The sequence below is a fragment of the Lolium rigidum genome, chromosome 7 (assembly GCF_022539505.1).
Source record: "Lolium rigidum isolate FL_2022 chromosome 7, APGP_CSIRO_Lrig_0.1, whole genome shotgun sequence".
In the NCBI taxonomy this organism is placed as follows: domain Eukaryota; kingdom Viridiplantae; phylum Streptophyta; class Magnoliopsida; order Poales; family Poaceae; genus Lolium; species Lolium rigidum.
In genome coordinates this window covers 315,673,942-315,698,015 of record NC_061514.1, presented here as the reverse complement: position 1 = coordinate 315,698,015, position 24,074 = coordinate 315,673,942, and the positions used below count along the sequence as shown (strand labels likewise).

Sequence of the window (24,074 nt, the reverse complement as noted above, 5' to 3'; positions counted from 1 at the left end):
AGAACTCGAATAGACCGAGGATGGGGACAATGCATTGTATTTCGCATGGAACAATCAAGTTCTTCTCTAGGAAGCATTGTACTCTTGGAGTGGAAAGCAACCATGCGATAAATTTTGGCAAAAAAATCATAAGCGTTTTAACAATTCTAACATGAGTGAAGAACCAGATCACCAGTATCACTCTTAGGTGGCACATTCTTGTTATGTGTTCCAATGCCGGCTCAGGGTTATCAAGTGGAAAAGGTAGAGCACTATGCTCTATGATACTATGTTAGTCGTAACTTGTATGCACTATATATGCGACGGTGTTAGTCATTTGTATGCACTATGAATTTGTATGACTAAGCTATATGGATTTGTATGACTATGTTTATGTGTAATTGCAATAAATATCTTGTATTAAGTTGGTCAAATTTATGACCTATCATAGTTGAAGGGGGGCACTGGGTTGAGCTCGCAATTAGTAGCGCCTACCCATGGGCCGCATTGGTAGCGAGACATGCCTGACCATATAGAGCGGTGTGCTTTACTTTCGGATGATTGCATCGTGAAGTCCATGTACGCTCATCTTATCTTTATCGATTGGCACACTAGGTTCCTCCACAAGTATCTATGGAAACTGTAATTTCCACTTAAGATAAAAATGTTTCATGTGGTTCCTCAATCGGAAGGTCTTACATACAAAAGATAACATATAAAAAGTAATCTCGGATGTGAGTAAAAATGTTATTTCTATGACTGAGGAGACCATGAAACATTCTTTTAATGTCCTTTTGCTCGTCCTGTTTGGAAAATTGTTCACTTCAGTTATTATATTAATCCACCAATATAACCTTTTTTTTGGTAATTGACTTAATGGTATTGGTAAGTGTCTGTGCTTTCTGCTGGTCAATATGGGATTGCATGAATACCATTGATTTTAACATGACTGGAGTTTCAATTTATTTGCATGCTATCCTCTTGTCTTTACATTGATTTTAGCTATGGCGCTTCCTTCTCTCGAAGTTTCGGCAGGAGTTTATGGTTACCGGATGCAACCGAGGTTGCTGATGCTTGCTTAGGATTTCTCGGTACAGTTGGCTAAGTGGCGGCTTTCTAATAGGATCCTAGATGCATAGGCTATTTATGATTTCCTCTGGTTCATTTTTGTATCGATCATGTATGATCATTGGTATGTAAACTTTATGAATCATGAACTGCGCAATGAAAAGGGTGGTGTGCAACTCATGCAGAGGCCGGTGTTAGAGCATCTCCAGCCGCATTCCCCAAAGCGTCCCCTAAACGGCGTTGGATTGAGCATTTGGGGGACGTGTTTTGTTCGTGCCGCGTTTGGGGGACTTCGTTCCCCAGCCGCGTCCCCCAAACACCACCCCCAAACTTTTTTTTAAAGGGTTATTGAAAACATAACCATTTATTAAATATAGCATACAAATACATATGTGTGCGGAGATTGTTTTCAAATTAAAATACAAAAAACAATAAAATAACTAAACAAATGTAATAAATATGGCTAGATCAAGGTGCCGCGGCATTTGCTGATAATCTTTTGATCCTCCACGTATGCTCAACGAGATCAGCTTGAAGTTGATCATGAACATTGTTGTCACGGATCTCTGCGTGCATGGCGAGGAAATCAGCAAATCTGCAGGCAACTCATGATCAACCTCCGCAAGAGGGCTCTGACACTCATAGGGACCAACATGTGTCCTGACATGATTCTTGCGGTGATCCTCGATGATCATGTTGTGCATGATCGCACAAGCCTGCATCACCTTCCACATTTGGTCGTGAGACCAACTTAGAGCAGGGTATCGAACAATTGCAAATTGATCTTGAAGCGCATCAAATGCCTGTTCGACATCCTTCCTGCAAGCCTCATGCCGCACAACATAGTGGGAATTCTTCTGACCTGATGGAGCCGAGATTTTTTTGAAAAAAGTGGCCCATTTTGAATATATACCATCGGCTAGATAATAGCCTTTGTTATATTGGTGGACATTGATCTCATAGTTGCATGGTGGAGCATGCCCTTCCACTAGTCTGCTGAACACCGGAGACTGTTGCAACACGTTGATGTCATTGTGTGATCCCACCATGCCAAATAAAGAATGCCAAATCCACGGGTCATAATCTGCCACGGCTTCGAGCACCACACTGCGATATCCATGACACCCTTTGTATATACCTTGCCAATTAAACGGGCAGTTCTTCCATGACCAGCGCATGCAAACGATGCTTCCAAACATTCCAGGGAATCCTCTGGAAGCATTTTCTGCCATGATCCTTGCAGTTTCTTCCTCAGTTGGTCCTCTCAAGTAGTATTTGACAAACTTTCCCACCACAGCTCGGCAAAATTTGTACTTGCACTCAATGGCAGTAGACTCACTCATGTGAAGGTAGTCGTCCTGTGTATCAGCAGGTGCTCCGTATGCAAGCATCCTCATGGGGGCGGTGCACTTCTGAATCGACAAGAACCCGGCAACGCCTACATCGTCGTGCTTGAGCTTGAAGTAGGGGTCGAACTCTCAAACGTTGTGGAGGATATTCATGAACAAACCCTTGCTCATCCTATACCGGCACCAAAAATTGTCGGCATGTGTTGCGTCATCTGCGAAGTAGTCGTTGTGCAGCATGGTATGCCCCTCCATCCTCTGTCGGGGCTTCGACTTCTTTCTCCCCGGCCTTGATCCTCCGTGGCGCTGCCTCTTCCTCTTCTCCGCCTCGGCGTCAAGCATGTTCTCGAGAAACGCGATGATCAGCAAATGCTCCCGAAGGTCGTCGTCGAAGGCTTGCTCGTCCTCCAGCAGTCGGACAAGCATCTCATCGTCGCTATCCATGTCTGGAGCAAAATCAATGGTTAAAATTGTGACACGGCAGACGAGGCAACGAACAGCGGCCAATCGCGCCTACCTGGCAAGTCGTCGAACACCTTGTGTGCGCAGAGGTGGGGCGGATTTGACGCCGCGTTCTGGGACGCGTTGGCGAAGCGGCGGCGGCGAAATGTCCGGCGAGAGTGCCAGCCGCGATGATGGTGCCGACTCTCAGAAGAGATCAGCCGTCGAAACGGCCGGCAAATCTAGTGGCGGAGGAGGGGTGGGAGGCGCGGGAGGGAAGGTGCGACGTGAAAAAAGGCGCGAACCAACGGTTTATGGAAATAGTCGCCGACAGCTGGGAGCCCGTCTCGCTTTTTGTTTTTCCGGCGCGCCCGGAGCGTACCCTGTGGGGCGGGTACGGGCTCGGGGCGCCAGACACCGTATCGGGCCGCGCCGGACAAAAAGAGGCTTTGGGGCATGCGGCTGGTAGCATTTTTTTATCCGGGGCGCCCAAAATCCCTTTGGGGGACGCGGCTGGAGATGCTCTTATACTCGATTTTCGAAAAACAATATGGGAAAAATAACATGGGTTACATGCACATACACATACACATTTTTCTCTCCTCCAAATTAAAGCTAATTAAGTACACATGTATGAGTTAATCATGGTACATATAGCACCATATATAGTAGGTACATATATATGTGTCAACTCAGCTAATTACCCTTGCACGCTCCTTGATCGGTTAATTGTGTGGATGGATCATTGTGTTCCGAGCATGCATAATAAAGCAGGATGAATGGAGTAAGGGAAGGAAGCATGATGAGAGGTGGAGCTGTAGTTAGTGCCCCCTCCCGGGCTCTGATTGTGGGAGTAGTCCCGGGATGTAGGGCACGCCGTACTTGGGGATGAATTGCTGGCCCTGGATGAATGCCTCGACGGTGAACTCCTTCTGCGCCTCCTCGTAGGTGACGGTCTTGATGCCGCCCCACTTGGCGCGCTTGCTGGTGTCGGCGCCGGGGCCCGTGTTCTCCACCTCGGCGTAGAAGAGGGTTTCGAGGCCGAAGTTGCCGTTCCACTCGAGCCAGCCCTTGGGGTCGATGAAGGCGCCGATGTTGTTCTGGATGTAGATGGTCCTGGAGTACTCCTTCCATGGCCTGGCTAGGTAGGTTGCGATCTTCCCCTGCTGCTGGAAGTCCGGGTGCGGCTCGATGGTGTTGTTGTGCATGATGGTGCCGCCGGCGGAGCGCTTCTCGCGCCGCCCCTGCGCCGTGATGATGTTCACCTGGTTGTCCATGGGCTTCCGCGGCAGGATGAGGCAGTTCTGGATCACCACCTGGGAGTTGCCGAAGATGAAGTCGATGGTGCCGGTGACCGTGCACTCCCGGAAGAACTGCCGCTGCGCGTGGGTGTAGAGCGTGTCCTGGTACCCGTCGAAGTAGCACTGGAAGAACACCGCCTGGTCGCTCTGCACGCGCAGCGCCACCGCCTGGTGGTTCGCCGCCCCCGCCGTGTTCTCCACCCGGACGTCCTTCATGAAGAACCCGTTCCCGATCGCCTCTGCATGTCAATTCAATCAACTTGCTGCTTCAGTTTTATGATCAAATACTTATCTATCAACCAATCAATCGTGTCGGCGTACCCATTGTCGCCGTGTCCTTGGTGGTGAGGTTCATCTTGAAGTTCTTGTTGCCGGTGATGATGGTCTTTTCCATGCCGTCGCCGATTATCACCAGGTTGGTTACGGTCCGGGGCACCGTCACGTACTCCTTGTACGTTCCTTCCTTGATGTACATCACGTACATGGAAGCGCTCTTGGCCGGCACCTTGGCGAGCGCGTCCTTGATGGTCTTGAAGTCGCCGCTGCCGTCGGCCGCCACCGTGATATTCGGCTTGAAATCCGGCGCCGAGGGTCCGGCCTCCATGAGCCGCCTCTTCCCGTCCGTCATCCACACCGGCGATCCGTCCTCCTCCCCGAGCAGCCTCCTCCCGAAGCTCAAGCTCCCGAGCGTCGCCGAGAACTGGTCCACCACGGCGAGGATGTCCTCTGTGAGCTCCTGCGACGCGTTGAGCGCGCCCCGCATCTTGCCGGCGGCGTCGGTGGTGGTATTCAGGAATCCGTCGAGGCATGTCTCCTGGTACGTGAGCGCGGCGCTGAGCCAGGTCCTGAGGTCGTCGACGGCCTTGTTGAAGTCGGTCATCTCGAACCCCCCGAGCTTGTCGAAGGTGGTCTTGAGGTCCTCGATCGCGTACTCCAGCAGCTCCTTGCAGTTCTCCAGGGCACCCGCGGTGCGCTGGTCGCTCTTGAGCTCCTCCAGCGTGGCTGACTCGCTGATGGCCTTCTTGATCTTCTCCGACGTGACCTCGAAGATGGCCTTGGCGAGGTCCGCCGGGTTAGTGGCGTTGCCGCCCACCTTGGTCAGCTCCGCCTCGCACGTCTCCTTGTAGTCCATGGGCTGGCAGAAGGCCTTGACGGACTTGACGGACGTGGTGAGGTGGGCATCGTCTTCCTGTCCGCCGGAGTTGTTCTTGAATGAGACGACGCAGACAGCGGCGACCACCGCCACCACCAGTATGCTGGACGCGCCGATTATTGCACCTTTACTCATCGTGACGGGGCGGGCGGGAGTCCCGGTCTCTAGATTGGAAACCGCGGGAGAAGGAGGTGACTTCTTATAACGGGCGGCGAGAGCTAGCCAGGGAGGCGAAGAAGTTGGATGGACCGTGGACGCCGGAGCTGGGAAACCGGCGAGGTGTACGGACAGTCGCACGACAAAAATAGTTGGTCCGCGCTCCGTCGTTGGGGCGTTGAGGAAAGGAGTACATGCGTGCAGTGCAGCAGTCGACCTGTATTTTGCATGCATGCATGCGTCTGCTTGCCATATAAAACCCCTTAATTATGCTACGGGTGTTTTTTTTCATCCGCTGCAATCGAATTGCTTCCATGCCACATAGTCCCTCCGTCCTTAAATAAATAGATATTTAGGTTTAAATTTTATCCATAAAGATTGTATTTCTATCTTTTCAATGCATTTTAAAGTAGCAAAAAATGTTTCTATCTCATCGCAGATGTTATCTTAATTTTTTACATGCTCTTAGGTTATTAGAGGTGAAAGAATTAAGGAGAAGAAAGGTGCTGATTTGCATATTTCCAATGCAACTTTCTCCCTTTTTGCTAACCTATCTTGAAAATCCCGCATGTCCACTTATTTGTGGACAGAGAGAGTACTTGTCGATGATCAGTTCTTGATGGTTTGCTACAAACAATAGGGATTTGTTGGATACGTAACATTTTGTTGCGTGAGTCCTTTTGGAAGTAGAGAATTCCCCACACATTTGTCGTGGGAATTTCTCACGGATAATATAGAACATGTTGAGGAGCCTATTTGGTTAGACGGCCCATCATGACATAGTAAAAGTAGTATTCCAAATTAGTTGCATGAGTAGTCACTAGCAAAAGTGCCCGTGCGTTGCACCGGGTAATATTTTATTATGAGTATTTGAAGGAAAAATTATCTACTCTATATCACTTATCTCATGCACAATTACAACATGACAATGACGATGTATTCACCAGCAATAGCGGCCTTGGCTGTGGTCATATGAGTAGCTCCCTCCAAGCCACGGAAAGAGCACGGAGGCTAGCACATTGGTGGTTGCTCTGACTCTGCTCACATGTTCTTGACATTAAATTTTCTTTTCTTTGCATTTTGACTCACATGTCAATTAAATGTTTATCTCATCCAATTGTGAAAATTATTTGACTTGTGAGGAAGTATTTTAATGGTGTTTTCTTCTAAATCATTTACTAAGGGAAATGAATCATTATATACTTCATGAAAATATTGTGAAAAATCCATTAATCTTCTGAAACTTGAAATAGCTCCCTTGAATCGGTGAGTGGTAATAAATTCACCAAGGAGGATCACATCTAGTATGTAAAATTTAGCCTATCGTGAATAACCATCTGTCAGTCTGTGTCTTATTTTCTCTTAAAATTTCTCTCAAATCTGCCGAAGCAATAGAACAATAGCAAGAGTCTCTTCTTCCTCCCCAAATTTCTCCCCCAAATCGCCACCAACAGAGGCATCCGTCCCCGGCCGGTGACCTTTCACTCATCTCTAGACAGCTAGAACCTAGAAAATACATACCCCTCCTCTTTGCCTTGCCTTGCGACACGCCCAACCTCTCTCCATTACCAAGCCGACAGCTGCCCCCTCTCTCCCTCTCCTGGACAGGGGCACTTGAACGCCACATCGAGGGAGGAGATGATAGGGGCAAAAATTCGTCGAGCAGAAGCCGGCGCCTAGTGCAGCAGTTGGTGGACGGGAGCCGCGACACGGGTCGGACCGTCGGACGCACGTCGGCTGGGAGGCGGCCCTCCTCAGTCGAGGATACGGGGTGGAGAATTCCCGTGAGAAGAAAAAAAGGGGTAAGACCGTAGGTGAGCAGACCGGGCTCGTTTTCCCCTACAGTCCGGAGGACCAAGACCTGCCGTCCCTTCCTCTGCGGCTTAACGGTAGCATCCCTGCAGCGGAAGCCGCCCGTTCCGAGCAGACGCAGCTTGCCCTCCATGGCCTGCGGCCATGGTCGCGGATGGCCAAACCTGATTTGAAGGAGAAGATACGCGAACCATTATTTACCGATAATAAAGCAGCTCTAGTGTCAAATCCATCAGAGTTGAGGACATGGCGACAGACTATGTTGCTCCAGGAGATTTCCGCTTGGTTGCAAGTTCGATCGATTAGCGTGGTGCAATCCATGTGGTCTGCGGCTCAAGGCCAACTGTGATGCAATTCCCATTGTGATGCATTTTTGTTTTAAAGCAAATCTTGCATGGTGGGCTAGATCTTTCAGGAGCAAGAACTCTGGAACGAATTCAGCCGTTTGCACCAACATTAACTTCCGGCCAATAAGTATCTCAACCGATTCAGGAGCCGAGCGCAAGCCGATAGCCTTCATGAACTGCTACCTGTGGGTCCACTCTGATTCTATAACTTCTTTGGACTGGCACGCAGACTGTCCTTCTCTCTCCTCCGATGAACATCACCTCCGGCGGCAAATTCCGGCGAGCAGCCGCCGCTCCGAAACAATTCCTCGCGGCCAGGCCCTCTCTACCTTGCCCGTTTCGATTCCCTGCCATGACCCACCGGATTCCGACCGAGAACGCCAAACGGAGCATCCCTGGAACATGCACACGGCGCCGGCCGATCTCCACCGTTGGACAACTCCATCACCACGCCTCGACAGCTTCCAATCGGCATACTTGGATCGAGCTCTATCGTACCCGATGCTTGAACGCCTGGATCTTGAAGGTGAAGGAAGAACGGAAGAAGTGGAACGGAGGGATAGATCGATCGATGGGAGTTGAATATTAGTAGAGGATGGGTGGCGTGCGTTAGAGGGGAGGACTCTGGGTCGGACTGGAGTCCATGAGGATCACGACATAACCGAGCCGTCGGCCGCGCAGGGCGGCAGGGGAAAGCAGCGGCCGAAAATATAACAAACCGGTACGGTGGCATGTGTGTATTACGCGTTTTGGTGGGAGAGCAAAACGGTCTAAAAAAAAGCGTTGACGAAACTTTTTGGCAGAAACCTTAGCTCCTTTATTATTAGGTATAGAATGATTAGAAAAGACAATGGCCATGGTAAATCAACGGAAATTGTACCAATCATATACTACCTGATCCAAATTAGTTGTGGTACGGTAGCAGGTTCGTTGAACCTAGAAAAATTGAAGGAACATTTTGTCTAAATCTATAACAGTTAATTTGGATCAGATGATGACGTGGGCATTATCCTTCGGGTAACTGACATTGCCCTATCCTGTGCGACCCAACTGGAGGCCCATGATGATACCCGATGGCGAGGCGGGCCACTAGGACGGTGGAGGAGAAGATCCCTTGAAGAACAAGGCAAGAGAGGAGCTGAACAAGGAAAGTTTAGAGCTAGGTCTTTTGTAAACCTAATCGTACCTAGACAGATATCTTGAGACCTAGCCTCCTATATAAAGGCCAGGAGAGGGGCTGTCGGGGGACACAGAATCAATCATAGCAACTTTAGCCACCAGAAGTCTAGAGCTAGGTCACCGTAGCACTTAGCCTCTCGACGAGATTACAGCCGAAACCTTCGGCACCTCATTGTAACCCAATATTCTCATAATCAAGATCAGACAGGCAGGACGTAAGGGTTTTACCTCATAGAGGGCCCCGAACCTGGGTAAATCGCTCTCCCCGCTTGTCTGTTTACCGATGTCTCGTGTCAGCCTACAGGATTTCATCAACCCTAAGCCCCAATCGGAGGGCATTGCCGAGGAGTACCCTCGACAATTGGCGCCGTCTGTGGGAACCCTGTCGGCACAAGATCCGTCATCGGCAGATCCAGTCATGTCGTCGGCAGCTTCGTCGACACCGTCATCGTCATCATCGCCAAGTTTAGGAAGCCTGATTCGATTCGGCTCCTACGAGTTCACCCCGCACAGCGACTATTCACGCTCGGCTTTCTCAGATCTGCAAGGAAACATGGAGATGACGTTCGACAGCGTCCACTACAACGTCAACGCGGAAGGAGTCCTTTGACTGCTAGAACCATACGCCCCCAGGTCAACAAGGAAATCACCACCACCGGCCGCAGGGCCAAGCCTGTCATCATCAGTCGACCTTTCGGCTGGCCTGACAGACTCGACGAACTCAGCCTCACCCTCAACCCCTCGGTCGACGTCTTCAATGTCAGTTGGATCCGATAATCCCGTATCTTCAGAGATGACCTCTTACTACTGCTTGAACTGCGACACCAGACACGGATTGGGATCGAGCGACACACCGTTCATCTGCAGCGCCCAGTATTCATCGGGAGAGGACAGTGTCGGCAGCGTCGTCAAGGGGGTCACTGGAAAGCGGCGCACCACCAAGTTTATGCCGCCAATAACATCGGAAACGCAAGGAATAGGGAGACGGAGATCACACCCCCCCCCCGCTCCAGCAGACGGCTAAGTTTTGAAAACAGAGCCAGTAACAACAACAACGATTACACCATCGCGGAGGAATAGTGGGCAACAGCCAGAGGAGCCGTGCTTAATAACACAGCACTCCCTGCTGGAACTTCGGTTGGAACCCTCAATGCCTATCGCTCTATATTGGAGAAAAACCGGGAGCGTCTATCAAAAGAGCAGGCCACCCTCGAGAAACGTCTATTCGCCGCAGAACAATCTAGCGAACGACGAAGGGGTTCACAAGGAAGCGCCTTCCGAAGCAGTCAAGGCGTAGGGAAGCACCGATCGAGGTTATCCAGGCTTTCGGAAGATGATGCTAGAGAGAGAGAGCTGATGAACCTTGTGGACATGTGACGCCTTGGAGAAGCGTGGAAACGGTAGGATGCGAACGATCTGTCGGGCAGGCTTTTCTGGCAGCACTGCGGTCATGCCGGGCGACATGGGTAGGGGTGTTTACCATCCACTCCCGGAGGCTCGCGAAACGGCAAACCGACCAGAGCGGAGCTTCCTCACCAGCGTCCCTCGGCGCTTGCTCCGATTGAAAGGCTTGTTGGCGGGAGGAGGAGGTCCTGCGCTGTGGAGCCCTCCAACGCGCACGCGGTGACCACGGCCGCGGATCGGGTAGATAAGAGGTCCACGTCTCCGCCTCCGTCGGCGGTAGGAAATGCCGGAAGCGACGGAGAGGCAGGGGAGGAACCGAAACTCGCGGCGGTGGCGGGGAGGCTGGAACGACCGTGTTCCTCGCGCTTGCTGCGGGGAGGTAGCGCCCGCGGCTGGAAACATCGGAGGACTGGATGGGGGACACCCTTGACGCTGCTAGATGACCAGAGAGGAGGAGAGAGTGGTAGTGTGAGGAACGTGTCCGATTAGAGCTGTCGGTGATGTATTTTCCCTTCCTGTAGGGCATGTATGAATCAACGGATGTATATCTCCTTTATTTTCTCTTCCACTTGCTAGGTGAGCTATCTCATAAATTTCTATATACATATCTCTTCAAGCTTTCACAAATTCATGTGTCTTTGTACTTGATAGGAAAATAGCTTTTGCATATGCCATTGTTCATTTTGTTCTTCTTTTGTTGATTCATGGATTTAAACCATCAGTAATATGGTACTATATATGATATCTTTCTTCCAACTTCCTAGAGGAGTCTTAAAAAGATTGAATTATTTTCGATCAAGATTCTTCTGGCAAGGGGATAGTGAGAAGCGTAAATATCGACTGGCTAAGTGGAGTGTTCTTTGTCGACCTAAAGATCATGGAGGACTTGGTATACAGGACCTCCAGATCAAGAATACAGCTCTTCTCGGTAAATGGTTATCCAAACTACTTACCGAAGAGGGTATTTGGCAAACACTTCTCAAGAGAAAATATATTGGCTCAAAAGCTCTATCCCAGGTTCTTTGGAAACCAGGAGATTCACATTTTTGGGCTGGTCTTATGGACACAAAGAAATATTTCTTTCCATATGGATCTTTCTCTATCAAGGATGGATCGGAAATTCGTTTCTGGGAGGATAAATGGTTAGGTAATACCACGCTCCGAGAATAATATCCGACATTGTATAATATCGTGCGGTACAAAAGCGATACTATCGCTAAGGTGATGGAAACTTCCCCACCAAATGTGACGTTTAGAAGAAGTCTCATCGGTCCCAGACAAACCTCATGGCAGGAATTGTTACATCGTCTTGAGTTAGTTCAATTGACGCAGGGAGTGGATGTGTTTCGATCGAATCTTACCCGGAATGGTTCATTCTCAGTAGCATCCATGTACAATGCTCTTATTCAGCCTGATATTCCGGTCGATAATAATTCAAAAAATTGGAAGATGAAGATACCACTAAAAACAAAAGTCTTTGCATGGTATCTTCGTCGCGGGGTCATTCTCACTAAAGATAATCTTGCCAAACGCAACTGGCATGGAAGTAAAAAAGTGTGTATTCTGTCATCATGATGAGTCTATCAAACACTTATTCTTTCAATGTAAGTTTGCTAGGTCTATATGGTCAGCCGTTCAAATATGATCTACCTTATACCCACCCCGTAGTGTTGTCAATATATTTGGCAACTGGCTCAATGGTGTGGATGTAAGGTTTAAGCGTCTTATTAGGATGCGAGCGATTGCAATTATTTGGTCGCTGTGGCTATGTAGAAATGACAAGATTTTCAATAATATTTCTTCCACTTTTCTGCAGGTCATTTACCGGTGCACAGCTATACTCCGTTCTTGGGTGCCTTTGCAGCGGGTAGAGCATCGAGACCTCTTTACAGAGGTATCTTCACGGTTGGAGGACGCGGCGAGGGATATTTTTTTCCAACATGGATGGCAGCGTGACCTTCGGCTGGATCCACCTAGCTAGTCTTTTATCTTCGTTGAACTTTGTTGTCTTTTTCGAACATCACTATGGTTTTGTAACAGATATTTGTGCGGCTGTGTGCATCCTAGCTATGCAGAGGCCGGGTTCATTACGTTAAGTAATAAAGTGCCCATTTTCGAAGAAAAAAAAACCAATGTCGTTTACATTTGCACACACATTTAGATCATAGACATATTTATTTAAATGCCTTGATAAAAAAATCTACATAAAAAACTCAACTAAAGATATAAAATTTAGGAGACGTGGTTTATACTCCCTCCGTTTTTTAATACTAGCAAAAGTGCCCGTGCGTTGCACCGGGTAATATTTTATTATGAGTATTTGAAGGAAAAATTATCTACTCTATATCACTTATCTCATGCACAATTACAACATGACAATGACGATGTATTCACCAGCAATAGCGGCCTTGGCTGTGGTCATATGAGTAGCTCCCTCCAAGCCACGGAAAGAGCACGGAGGCTAGCACATTGGTGGTTGCTCGACTCTGCTCACATGTTCTTGACATTAAATTTTCTTTTCTTTGCATTTTGACTCACATGTCAATTAAATGTTTATCTCATCCAATTGTGAAAATTATTTGACTTGTGAGGAAGTATTTTAATGGTGTTTTCTTCTAAATCATTTACTAAGGGAAATGAATCATTATATACTTCATGAAAATATTGTGAAAAATCCATTAATCTTCTGAAACTTGAAATAGCTCCCTTGAATCGGTGAGTGGTAATAAATTCACCAAGGAGGATCACATCTAGTATGTAAAATTTAGCCTATCGTGAATAACCATCCGTCGATCCGTGTCTTATTTTCTCTTAAAATTTCTCTCAAATCTGCCGAAGCAATAGAACAATAGCAAGAGTCTCTTCTTCCTCCCCAAATTTCTCCCCCAAATCGCCACCAACGGAGGCATCCGTCCCCGGCCGGTGACCTTTCACTCATCTCTAGACAAGCTAGAACCTAGAAAATACATACCCCTCCTCTTTGCCTTGCCTTGCGACACGCCCAACCTCTCTCCATTACCAAGCCGACAGCTGCCCCCTCTCTCCCTCTCCTGGACAGGGGCACTTGAACGCCACATCGAGGGAGGAGATGATAGGGGCAAAAATTCGTCGAGCGTGAAGCCGGCGCCTAGTGCGGCAGCTTGGTGGACGGGAGCCGCGACACGGGTCGGACCGTCGGACGCACGTCGGCCGGGAGGCGGCCCTCCTCAGTCGAGGATACGGGGTGGAGAATTCCCGTGAGAAGAAAAAAAGGGGTAAGACCGTAGGTGAGCAGACCGGGCTCGTTTTCCCCTACAGTCCGGAGGACCAAGACCTGCCGTCCCTTCCTCCGCGGCTTAACGGTAGCATCCCTGCAGCGGAAGCCGCCCGTTCCGAGCAGACGCAGCTTGCCCTCCATGGCCTGCGGCCATGGTCGCGGATGGCCAAACCTGATTTGAAGGAGAAGATACGCGAACCATTATTTACCGATAATAAAGCGGCTCTAGTGTCAAATCCATCGAGTTGAGGACATGGCGACGGACTATGTTGCTCCAGGAGATTTCCGCTTGGTTGCAAGTTCGATCGATTAGCGTGGTGCAATCCATGTGGTCCGCGGCTCAAGGCCAACTCGTGATGCAATTCCCATTGTGATGCATTTTTGTTTTAAAGCAAATCTTGCATGGTGGGCTAGATCTTTCAGGAGCAAGAACTCCGGGAACGAATTCAGCCGTTTGCACCAACATTAACTTCCTGCCAATAAGTATCTCAACCGATTCGAAGAGCCGAGCGCAAGCCGATAGCCTTCATGAACCGCTACCCGTGGGTCCACTCCGATTCTATAACTTCTTTGACCGGCACGCAGATCGTCCTTCTCTCTCCTCCGATGAACATCACCTCCGGCGGCAAATTCCGGCGAGCACTCGCCGCTCCGAAACAATTCCTCGCGGCCGAGCCCTCTCTACCTTGCCCGTTTCGATTCCTCGCCATGACCCACCGGATTCCGACCGAGAACGCCAAACGGAGCATCCCTGGAACATGCACACGGCGCCGGCCGATCTCCACCGTTGGACAACTCCATCACCACGCCTCGACAGCTTCCAATCGGCATACTTGGATCGAGCTCTATCGTACCCGATGCTTGAACGCCTGGATCTTGAAGGTGAAGGAAGAACGGAAGAAGTGGAACGGAGGGATAGATCGATCGATGGGAGTTGAATATTAGTAGAGGATGGGTGGCGTGCGTTAGAGGGAGGACTACGGGTCTGGACCGGAGTCCATGAGGATCACGACATAACCGAAGCCGTCGGCCGCGCAGGGCGGCAGGGGAAAGCAGCGGCCGAAAATATAACAAACCGGTACGGTGGCATGTGTGTATTACGCGTTTTGGTGGGAGGGCAAAACGGTCTAAAAAAAAGCGTTGACGAAACTTTTTGGCAGAAACCTTAGCTCCTTTATTATTAGGTATAGATAAGACGTTGGGAGTTTCACGGCCAAAAAAGTTTAGGCATAGAAATTTTTCGAGTTTCCAAGTTTACCCTCCCACCTCACACACTCCACTCGCGTCAGTCGTCACGCAGTCGCTCCTCCACCCGCTCCACCGACGGCGCGCTCCGCCGCCTGCTCCTTCTCCCCACCAACCCCACAACGCCGGCACCTGGCTCCCCAGACGAGGCGCCCTATCCCCAACCCCTTGCCGCCTCGCTCAATCCCCAGCTGCCTCCTGCCAGCCCAAATTCGCAAAATCTCTCTAGGCGACGGACAATACCAGTTTTTCCAGTCGGTGTCCCAAGATCCGTGAGCGGCGGTGCTCGATTCGTCGTCAGTGGGGCTGGATCCATCGACAACGAAGGGGAAGGTGGCCGGAGGCGAAGGAGAAGGTAATCGGTGTAGTTGGGATGCAAAGGACGAGCATGTCGAAGCAAGCACCTTTTCCCCCCGCTTGGTCCATGGCTGCTGACCGCGACACTTGCTCCAAGGTGGGCTGTTGAGGCCGCCCCTGTCCCCAGCGACCGTGGCGGGCGGCTGGGACCCTCGATCCGGCGACTGCGGCCGCTTGCAATCACCTGCTCACGCCCGTCGTAGCTGGGAAACGTGGTGTCTGGTTCGGCGACCGTCGCGGTTCAGTCGGGTCAGCGCCTACCTCAACTGCGGCAAGATGCAGAAGGGGAGCCACCAGGAGGACACACTCAAGCTCGTCAAGGCTGCTTGCTGCTTCCCACAACCTAGGTCAGTCCCATCCTCCTCCATCTATTCGTCTCCCATGGCTGCACTGCTCAAGACATTGCTGCTCGGCCCACGATGGGAATGGTCACGAATACAAAGAAACAAATGTCAGTTGCAGTTGTTGTTCTCCGCTCATAAGCACAATGATCTGCTCATTGCTGCCCGTAGCATGAAAAAAATACCACTAGCTGACCTCAATGCAGTTAGCCATTTAGGATTTTTTTTGTTCATATACGTGTTGTTCTCTGCAGTTATTCTAGACATGCTTGATTGCTCTTTTCGTCAGGTACAATGAACTCGGTGTGTGGACCGATAAACAGCTCAATCTTGCACAATTTCTTGCTTAAAATCGTTTCCTTGTCCAAGCAGTTGGCATATTTGTGTAGACAGTAGGAAAAGCAAGCATGCATACATGGATATTTTCTTCAGCTCAATGAATACTTGTATGCATAGATGAAGTAGTATGTGCTTAATTGTTTGCTGTTTCTTGCACGTCTGACCCTCAATCCTGACTCCAACCCTTGGGTGTATGAGACAGTTCCATGCTATCCAAAGTGTTGCTTCTGCACTATCTGCTTTGAAATTGAAACTTATTTTTTTTCTTTTCCGTGATTGCAGAGCAAGGAGTTTCAATTGGTGACTGGGTACAGGGCATTTGAGCTGAAGGACTGCATTACTAGCGAGGGTATTTCATTTCTAGGTGACCAAGGAGCAAACTTATTTATGGGAGTTGGATTTAGCGAGCTACAACAAGAGGAGAAAGGTGTAATAATATTGTCACTTGGCGACCTAGATGATGCACCTATCGAGATCTTCTTCAGAGGTGACAACCCTTTCTCTGCAAACTTTTTTCCTGTTAATTGCTGTCAAATCGTCGATGGACAGAGCAGCGGTATGGTGCTGGAGCTTGGTAGATGTAGAACTAGTGCTAGTTCCGTGTAGAACTAGTTGGTATACTAAATCTGCCTAATTCACTGAAGGAAGCTGTTAAAGACTATGGACGAATACTTTAGTTAGCAACTTAGTTTAAATACATGCAGTCAAGGTTGGAAAAATACATGCAGTTTGCTCTCATAATAGGTGTTTTACTTTCTCCATTTTCAAGTGTACAAGTGTATGATCTCATGCATAATATGTTTCTCCCATATTAGATCATTATAACAACAACAATACAGTAGCAGTAGTTGGTGTAACAATAACACATAACAAAACAACATCAGCTCCATAGCTTAGTATTTTGGGACAGTACATTGACTTTGACAGTTAATATTTTGGGATAGTTAATACTTTGAAAGCGAAGAATGACCACTTGCCAAGACGCTTGCTTCCCGCTTAATCCTGAACCACCTTTTGGAGCTACCTTGGTCATCTTCCTTCTTCTCTTACTTAAAGCAACACTGGTAGCCAGTACTAGCAGCTTGGAACTTGGAAGTATAAACAGTTTTCCCTGCACCCCCAATTCCTTGCATATAGTTAATCTGTTTCTTTTTCTTTCTTTGATGGGCATTCCTCAGTAGTCAGACTTTCTTTTCTGCAGAAGAACACCCCACACCTGAGAACATTTGTAACATTTTCTTGCACTTGTAACATTAACTCCTAACTCAACTGAATTTTAACCTGACATTTCTCACTATCAATGTTCTTAATCGCTTGTCCTACTGCAAAAGAACATCCCACTCATGATCTTAGTTGCTTGTCCTACTAAAAATTATTTTGGGGAAGGGAAAGTGGTTGCTTTGAATACAGATATTTGTGCTATGATTATTGTTACAGTAAAATACTCATTGAGTATCATCATGTACTTGCAGATATCATGGAGTATCATGGAACCAACATTAGTTGTTGTTTGTCAAAGGGCAGTTCATTGATGGTGAGTGGGCTGAGGAATAACATAAGCCAAAAATGACGATGACCAATAGGTAATTGTGCCTCGCTTATATATGCTGATTTCTACAGCACTTGTATTGTTTGCAAAAATATACTCCAACACTTGTTTTGCTATTAAGAACAAATGACACTAATTTTGCTAGGGCTGGAGCAAGTTTCAGTGCAATACTGAATTAATTGACCATATTTGATAGTAATGTGATTTTGACTTGATATGTTGCCTTCCTCTTCAGCTTCAGGCATGTTGCCTTCCTCTTCGAGGATGATTCCTTCCTCTTCAGGTGGAGAGAAGTTGAGGTCTGGAAGAACCATGGTAATCTGTTGGGTGGGTGCTGGGCGCGCGTGGACCTGGAGCTGCCGGCGAGCTGGGCAGCGCAACCAGATGGTCGGTGGAGGAGGCAGAGCATGAGGAGGTAGTGCGCGCTCTGATCCTTGGTCGGTGGAGGAGGCAGCGCATGAGGAGGTAGTGCGCGCTCTGATCCACCTCTGGCCCCGACGTCTCCTGGCGAAGCCTTGGACGAGGGGCGACGAGCTTCTACCTAAGGGGCCGGCGGCCGGCTTCCGGGATCGATCGGACCTGGGACTCGTTGGGCGGAGGAAAAGTAGCTGGAGGCCCGAGGTGGAGTCGCTGGGCGGAGGAGAAGGCCGGAGGTGGAGCTTCTGATGGTTGCTCGGGCGGAGGAGAAGCGGCTCCTAGGCGAGGGATCATCGTCGAGATGCGGGTCGGACGAGGACCTGGGCAAGGAAGAGATCGCGCAGATCGCGATCTGATTGTAATTTCCAAACAAGGGTAGGACCGTCTTTTTAACGCTTTTCACCTGGTCGGAAAATCCCCCCCAACGTCTTATATTTCTGCACGGAGGGAGTATGTTAGAGGGGAAAATCTACAGGGAAGCACCGCACGATTCCCTCCCGTGTGCGGCGGTGCCTCACGATTGGTGAAACGCATCGCGCCTATATAGGCACGAGAGCTGACTAGCGCGCACCTTATCCGGTCATTTTATCTCTTCCCCGTAAGCTTCGTGGCCACACACGCAATCCCTAATCTCTTTCTCACACAACCATGGGGAGCAACACAGGATGCCGCCGCCGGAGATGTCACCGCAACCGAGCACCACCGCGGGGAGGCCACCCGCCGCCGGAGGAGGTTGCCGCCGCCGAGCACCTCCGCGGGGAGGCCGCCACCGGAGGAGGTTGCCGCCGCCGAGCACCTCCGCGGAGAGGCCGCCGCCGGAGGAGGTCGCCGCCGCCGAGGCCGCCGCCGCGAGTGGTCGCCGCCACCAAGCACCTCCGCGGGGAGGAGCTACGCCCGGGAGGTGGAGGAACACGGCGCCGTAGACTCAAGAGGAGGAGGAACGTCGGCGCTGTGCGGGGAGCTTCGCGCCGAGATCGCATGAAGCCAGTCCTGCAAGGAGGAGACGCCCACCGGCTTCTCTGGTCTTCTCCATGGCCATCTCTTTTCTCCTCTCCTCAATGGCCTTGTGTGCCTTTGCAACACCATACAAGGGTGTGTTTCCGTGAACCAGAGGAGCTGGGGAGAAGCGGAGGCACTAATTACGTTGGAAATAATTTAATCTGGCAATTAGTCAAACAGAAACTTGGTACTGTAGCTATTTGTAATTAATCCGGCAATTTAGGATCCAATTAATATGATCATTATTTAATAGTTAAATCTGGTAATTAGGGATAATTAATCTGGCAGCAGTGAACTATAACATGGTAGTCCATCAGTAACACGAGGCCTATATACACGAGGTCTACTTGTAAACCTGGCAGCTATGTCGAATTAATCAGGCAATTATACAGAGGAGAGTGTGTGTGGTTATACATCGTTCCATGTAAACCTGGCAGAGCCATGTAGTAAATGGTTCTAGAAAATGTCAGACAATGAAATTCGTGGACAGCAGCATGAGACAACTTTGGCGTTGTCTGACATCCAAAGTGTTTAGAGGGCAGCGCGTTTCACGGCTGTCTTGCGTCCTTTTGTGCGGAATCACTCGGGACGTTGATAGGAGCCGCCGCACCGATTCACAGTTATGCGGCGCCGCTACGTAGTAAAGTCCATGTTAGAGATGTGTATTGCACGTGCACCTTTGCTAGTTTGTACTAGGAATCGAGCCGGATTCAAATCTGATCGATTACTACGCGGTTACGCAGTCCCTGAACCTGAAGCCCAGCCCAGCCCAGCTAATATAACATGTAGGATCACATAACATAACCTTGTGTTGTGTGTCACGATCGCATCGCATCCTACCTCGCGCCGCCGCAGACCTTACGTACGATGGCCGGTGGCCAAGACCGGCTGTCCGAGCTCCCCAACGACCTCCTCCGCCGCGTCCTCCACTTCGCCCCGCTCAAGGAGGCCGCCTCAACGACCGCGCTCTCGCGGCGATGGCGCGCGCCGCTCTGGCTTTCCTCAGGCGCCGTAAACCTCGAGACGGGCGTCCACAACTACTACTACTACGACGGTGACCGCCACGACGACAGCGCCCGATTTTTCTCCACGCGCGACGCCTTCGTATCAGCGGCCGCGGGGGCGCTCGACGCCGCCGCCGTCCCCGTCACGACGCTCACCCTGCGCCTCGACTCCGACCTCAACGAATCGGCCGACGATCCCGTGTGGTCTTGGCGCCGCGATAAGGACAAGGTCGTCTCGCGCTACACAGGCTTGGTCGGCGTCGTGCTTTCCCACCGGGCGGCGCGCCGCGTGGAGGAGCTCCGGCTCGTCGCCAGAGATTGGAACGAACACCACATCTTCGGCAATAAGGGATCCGAGAGGCTCTACACTGTCACCCTCCACTCCCTGCCATTCAAGACACTACGGGTCCTCGACCTCGCCAACTGCAAGGGGCTACTACTCTGCTGCCGGAGGGAGGCTGCCGCCCCGCGGCTGTCCTCCATACGCTTGAGCCACTGCGATCAGCACCTATGCTCTCTCCAACGCGTCATCGACGCCGCGCCGGCGCTGCTCGTCGTCCGCCTCGAGTCCGTCAACATAGACGCAACAGATCAGGATGAAGCCAAAGAAGCCACAACCCGCCGGCAGCTTCGATGCCCCGCGGCCACCATGCTTGGGCTCAACAGTTGCACGTGGATGATAGACAAACCAGGCTACTACTATAAAAAGACAGTTGATGTCGATGACGTGGACATTGTCGCGCCAAGGCTGCGAAGCTTCATGTACAAGGGCCCCCTCCGCTCGCTCTCATTCAGTCCATGGCCGCCGGAGCTGGAACAAGTGGATCTCGATCTTTCCGGGCATGGCAACTACGGTAACAAGGATACTGCAGACAATGACATTGTAACCTTCTGGCAATTCGCTCGCAGCTTCACCAGCGCCAAGGAGATGAGGTTGAGGGTGAACCACCTAGAGGATATCGCCGTCCTCAACGAGGCAAGGCGGGTCGAGCTCCTGCCCACATTTCGTCGCCTCCAGCGTCTCGAGATTCAAGGAGTAAACTTGACCAAAGGCAAGACTCCCGCAGTGACGATTTTGAACCTGCTTCGCTGCTGTCCCGTGCTCTCTGCCCTCCGGATCAACCTCACTCCAGAGAACGCCTCGAATAAAATTGTGGAACCGGACACAAGAATTCCTCAAAAGGAAATTCAGATCGCTGCCTTGGCTCCATGCCACTTGTTCCAATGCTTGCAGAGCTCCCTCAGGAGAGTGGGCTTGCAGTTCCAGCTAGAGAAGTCGAATTGTCTTGGTGTTAAGCTTATCAAATTCTTTGCTGAGAATGCCATGGCTCTTGAAGAGATGTATATTGATGGTCGAGAAGAAAAGTTCTGCGAGCAGATGAATCCGAAGATCGACAAGTGGAACTCAAAAAGGAGAAAGTCAGGGGCGACAAGTTTTGTGGTCCTACCTCTTAAGAGGTGACTCCAAAGAAGGTGAGGTTTAATAAGTAGTATACTCCTATTTTTTGATAATGTTTTTCTTAAGAGATTATAATTTTGTAGTAGGGAAATCTTGAGCTGGAATACCCGGTACGTGTTGGCTGTGTTCTTGTTTCAAAAAGTCGAGTTCACTTGTTCTCGGCGACGAAGCTGAAAACATGTGCTCTTCTTCGTATGACTAAGTCAGTGCTCTGTGAATGGCAAGTACCTCTCCTATTCCAGGAGTTATATATATATATATATATATATATATATATATATATATATATATATATATATATATATATATATATAATTCAGATGAAAAATTGCTTGAAAATACAAATTCAGACATCAATGGTTGAGCTCACAACACCAAGGAAAACAGTAGCAAGAGGAGGAGAGCACCACGGCTAGCGTGAACGCCAACCCCGTGACTCGGAATCCTCTGCGGCATCGCACACTCCTCCCCGTTGAAGAACACCTTGGTGGGGAACCCGTCGCGGCGAAGCACGTCGACGTCGGCAGGTGACGTCTTCTTGGTGAAGGAGAGCACGGACTGCTGCTTTCCGGGCACGGGGTAGTCGACGCCGCTCATGTTGCTCTCCCTGATGAGGTCGTCGAAGCCTTCCCTGCCGCGCATGAAGATGGTGCCGTCCCCGGCGGCGGTGGCGTTGAAGGAGTAGGCCTGCTCGAACCCGCCGTAGACCTTGTCGTCCAGGACCACGGAGGCGAACCAGTCCCGCATGTCCGAGTCCTCCCAGTTGAAGAGCGTGATCCGCGCGCTCCACCCGCCGGCGGCGTCCGTGGCGAGGTGCCAGTTCACGCTGACGCCGCACATGTCGCCGCAGGGCAGCGGGTCCGGCGGCGCGCCCAGCTCATTGTCGTGCGCCCACTTGAGCGCCTCCTTGTCCCGCCTCTCGAACGGCATCAGCAGCGCGTACGGCGGCAGGAGCATGGCCGGGGCCGTCGCGCTGCAGGTCCTCGGCGCCGGCGCCGGGCACCCGCACGCGCAGGTGGTGCAGGGGACCACCGACTCGTCGTTGAACGAGGAGAAGGACACGCAACACTGCGGCGGCTTGGACGGTTTGGTGGTGTCGTCCATGGTGATGTTGCACGACACCTGCCACGAGGCGACGGCGAGCGTGGTGGAGTCGAGCCCGCTCGGATCCGGGAATTCCGAGGGGCTCACCGGCAGGGGCTGCCCGCACGCGTACTCCGGGTTCAGCGTCGACGCGCCGGTGACCCTGAAGTTGGCCGGAGCATGGAGCCTGCTGGTCCGGTTCACGTCCGGCGGCATCTTGTACACCTCCATCTGGAACGCCGACACGGACTGCGTGCCGTCCCCCATGGACTTGGGAAGCAATGTCCCGTTCCTACAGCAGTGCTCGATCTGTCCCATGGACGCGTCTTGCCGGCGCTCCGGCGGCAGGTCGAACACCGCGGGGCGGCGCTCGCAGTTGAGCACCTTGGAGAAGTCGATGTCCTTGTAGTACTGTCCCTGCGGCCCGAAGAGGCACTCGCTCGCGTCCACCTTCCTCGGGTAGGCGCCTCTCATGGTGTTGACGAACTCGCCGCGCTGCCACTCCCACGACAGCTCCCACCCGTCGAGGCGGCCCATCGGCGCGTCGTTCTCGAGGGTGACCAGCGCCAGGTACGTGCTCTCGTGCGCCTGGAGCACGTCGTAGGTGATCACCAGGTCGCCCGCCACGCGCGGGAGGTAGGATGCGGCAGCGCTCCCGGCCGGCGCCTCGGCCGCGAGTTGATCTGGGGACTTGAGCACGCAGCACGTAGAGCGGGTCGTCGTTGGTGCGGGGGCGAGCGGTGAGCAGTTGTACGCCGGGTCGGCGAGGGAGAGCGCGGACGGGAGCGGCACGAGCGGCTCCGGCCCGGCAAAGAGCGTGCCATAGAGCCTCACCGTCGCCTGTATCTTGGACAGGTCGCCAGCGGTGGCGATCGGCGTGAGGAGGTCCGTCTGCGGGTACCCGGAGAAGGACGTCGTCGTTGTGGGCGCCGCAGTGGTGTTGTACGGCAGGTCGGCGCCGGAGGTGAGCACGGCGCCATCCACACCAACGAGGATCTCGCCGTGGATGAAGGTGAGCAGCAGCGCCCAGGACGGGAGCGTCCGGACGCCGGAGTTGAGCACGGTGGCGTTGGCGCGGAAGGAGTAGGGCTGCGAGGCCGCCTCCGTGGCCGGGTCGAGGAACGGCCTGATCCTCTCGCGGCCCTCGAAGGTGTAGGTGAGGAGGACGCCGTTGCAGCCCGCGTCGTCGGGCGGTGGTGCCACTGGCGACGGCTGTGCCGCCGCGATCGCGACCAGCAGGAGAAGGACGGCGAGGCGAGGGAAGGGGATCCGATTGGTGGCGGCGTACATGGCTTCTAAGTCGAGGATTCTGCCGCACTGCTCAAAATTCTTGGCGGGGAACAAGTGCAGTTAAGCTCCACATTCCGTGTCAGCTGGCCTGGAAGAACGAGTCTCAGGCTATCTATACCTATGTCGGATCGATAAATCCAAGCAAACACAAACGAATACGCTCTGATCATTTCACAACCAAAATCTAGTTCATGAGGTCAAGTCAAAAAATGGTGCGTGGCAATGCAGATAGCTGCTGCTCTTTGGAAGCAGGCCATTACTTTTTTAATTTTCAGTGACGAAGTAGCCGGGCGGCAGCTGGGCGACATATGGATCAGTTTGGTTTTCTGATGTGTTTTATGTGGCCGGCTGCTCGACGCGGTAAGACTGGACTGCTCCTATCTGACGTATTTTTACATATATTGGTTGGATTTATCCATCTGGATATCGTGATGATTATACATTTAAATGCGCCAGGCGACGTTGGTGCCAAGAATTTTTCAAGCCTAAAAGACGATGGAAGGAGGCCCATCAGTCCTATTGTAAAAAAAAGCCTAGTAAACGTGCACA

The 24,074-nt window shown here is 51.2% G+C and overlaps 2 protein-coding genes and 1 long non-coding RNA gene across 3 annotated transcripts; 1 reads left to right on the top strand and 2 right to left on the bottom strand.

Annotated features, from left to right (window-relative positions):
- Positions 1-3,655: 3,655 nt before the first annotated feature.
- LOC124669701 (probable pectinesterase/pectinesterase inhibitor 21) lies at positions 3,656-5,429 on the bottom strand. Its single transcript, XM_047206262.1, has 2 exons — positions 4,457-5,429; positions 3,656-4,374 (listed from the first exon to the last, which is right to left on the bottom strand). Exons 1-2 carry the CDS (start codon positions 5,421-5,423, stop codon positions 3,656-3,658), a joined length of 1,686 nt encoding a protein of 561 aa, XP_047062218.1. The 5' UTR covers positions 5,424-5,429.
- Positions 5,430-15,244: 9,815 nt separating this feature from the next.
- On the top strand, positions 15,245-18,058 carry LOC124679351. Its single transcript, XR_006994942.1, has 4 exons — positions 15,245-15,391; positions 16,007-16,211; positions 17,197-17,307; positions 17,509-18,058. It is a non-coding gene; the product is annotated as an uncharacterized LOC124679351 (long non-coding RNA).
- Positions 18,059-21,518: 3,460 nt separating this feature from the next.
- Positions 21,519-23,525, bottom strand: LOC124673191 (COBRA-like protein 7). The gene has a single exon (XM_047209315.1). It carries the CDS (start codon positions 23,523-23,525, stop codon positions 21,519-21,521), a length of 2,007 nt encoding a protein of 668 aa, XP_047065271.1.
- Between the last annotated feature and the right edge of the window lie 549 nt (positions 23,526-24,074).

Coding starts and splice junctions, on each gene's coding strand:
- LOC124669701 (XM_047206262.1), bottom strand. CDS start 5,423: ATGAGTAAAGGTGCAATAATCGGCGCGTCCAGCATACTGGTGGTGGCG. Junction 4,375..4,456: donor CAAGGACACGGCGACAATGG/GTACGCCGACAC, acceptor ATTGACATGCAG/AGGCGATCGGGAACGGGTTC.
- LOC124673191 (XM_047209315.1), bottom strand. CDS start 23,525: ATGTACGCCGCCACCAATCGGATCCCCTTCCCTCGCCTCGCCGTCCTT.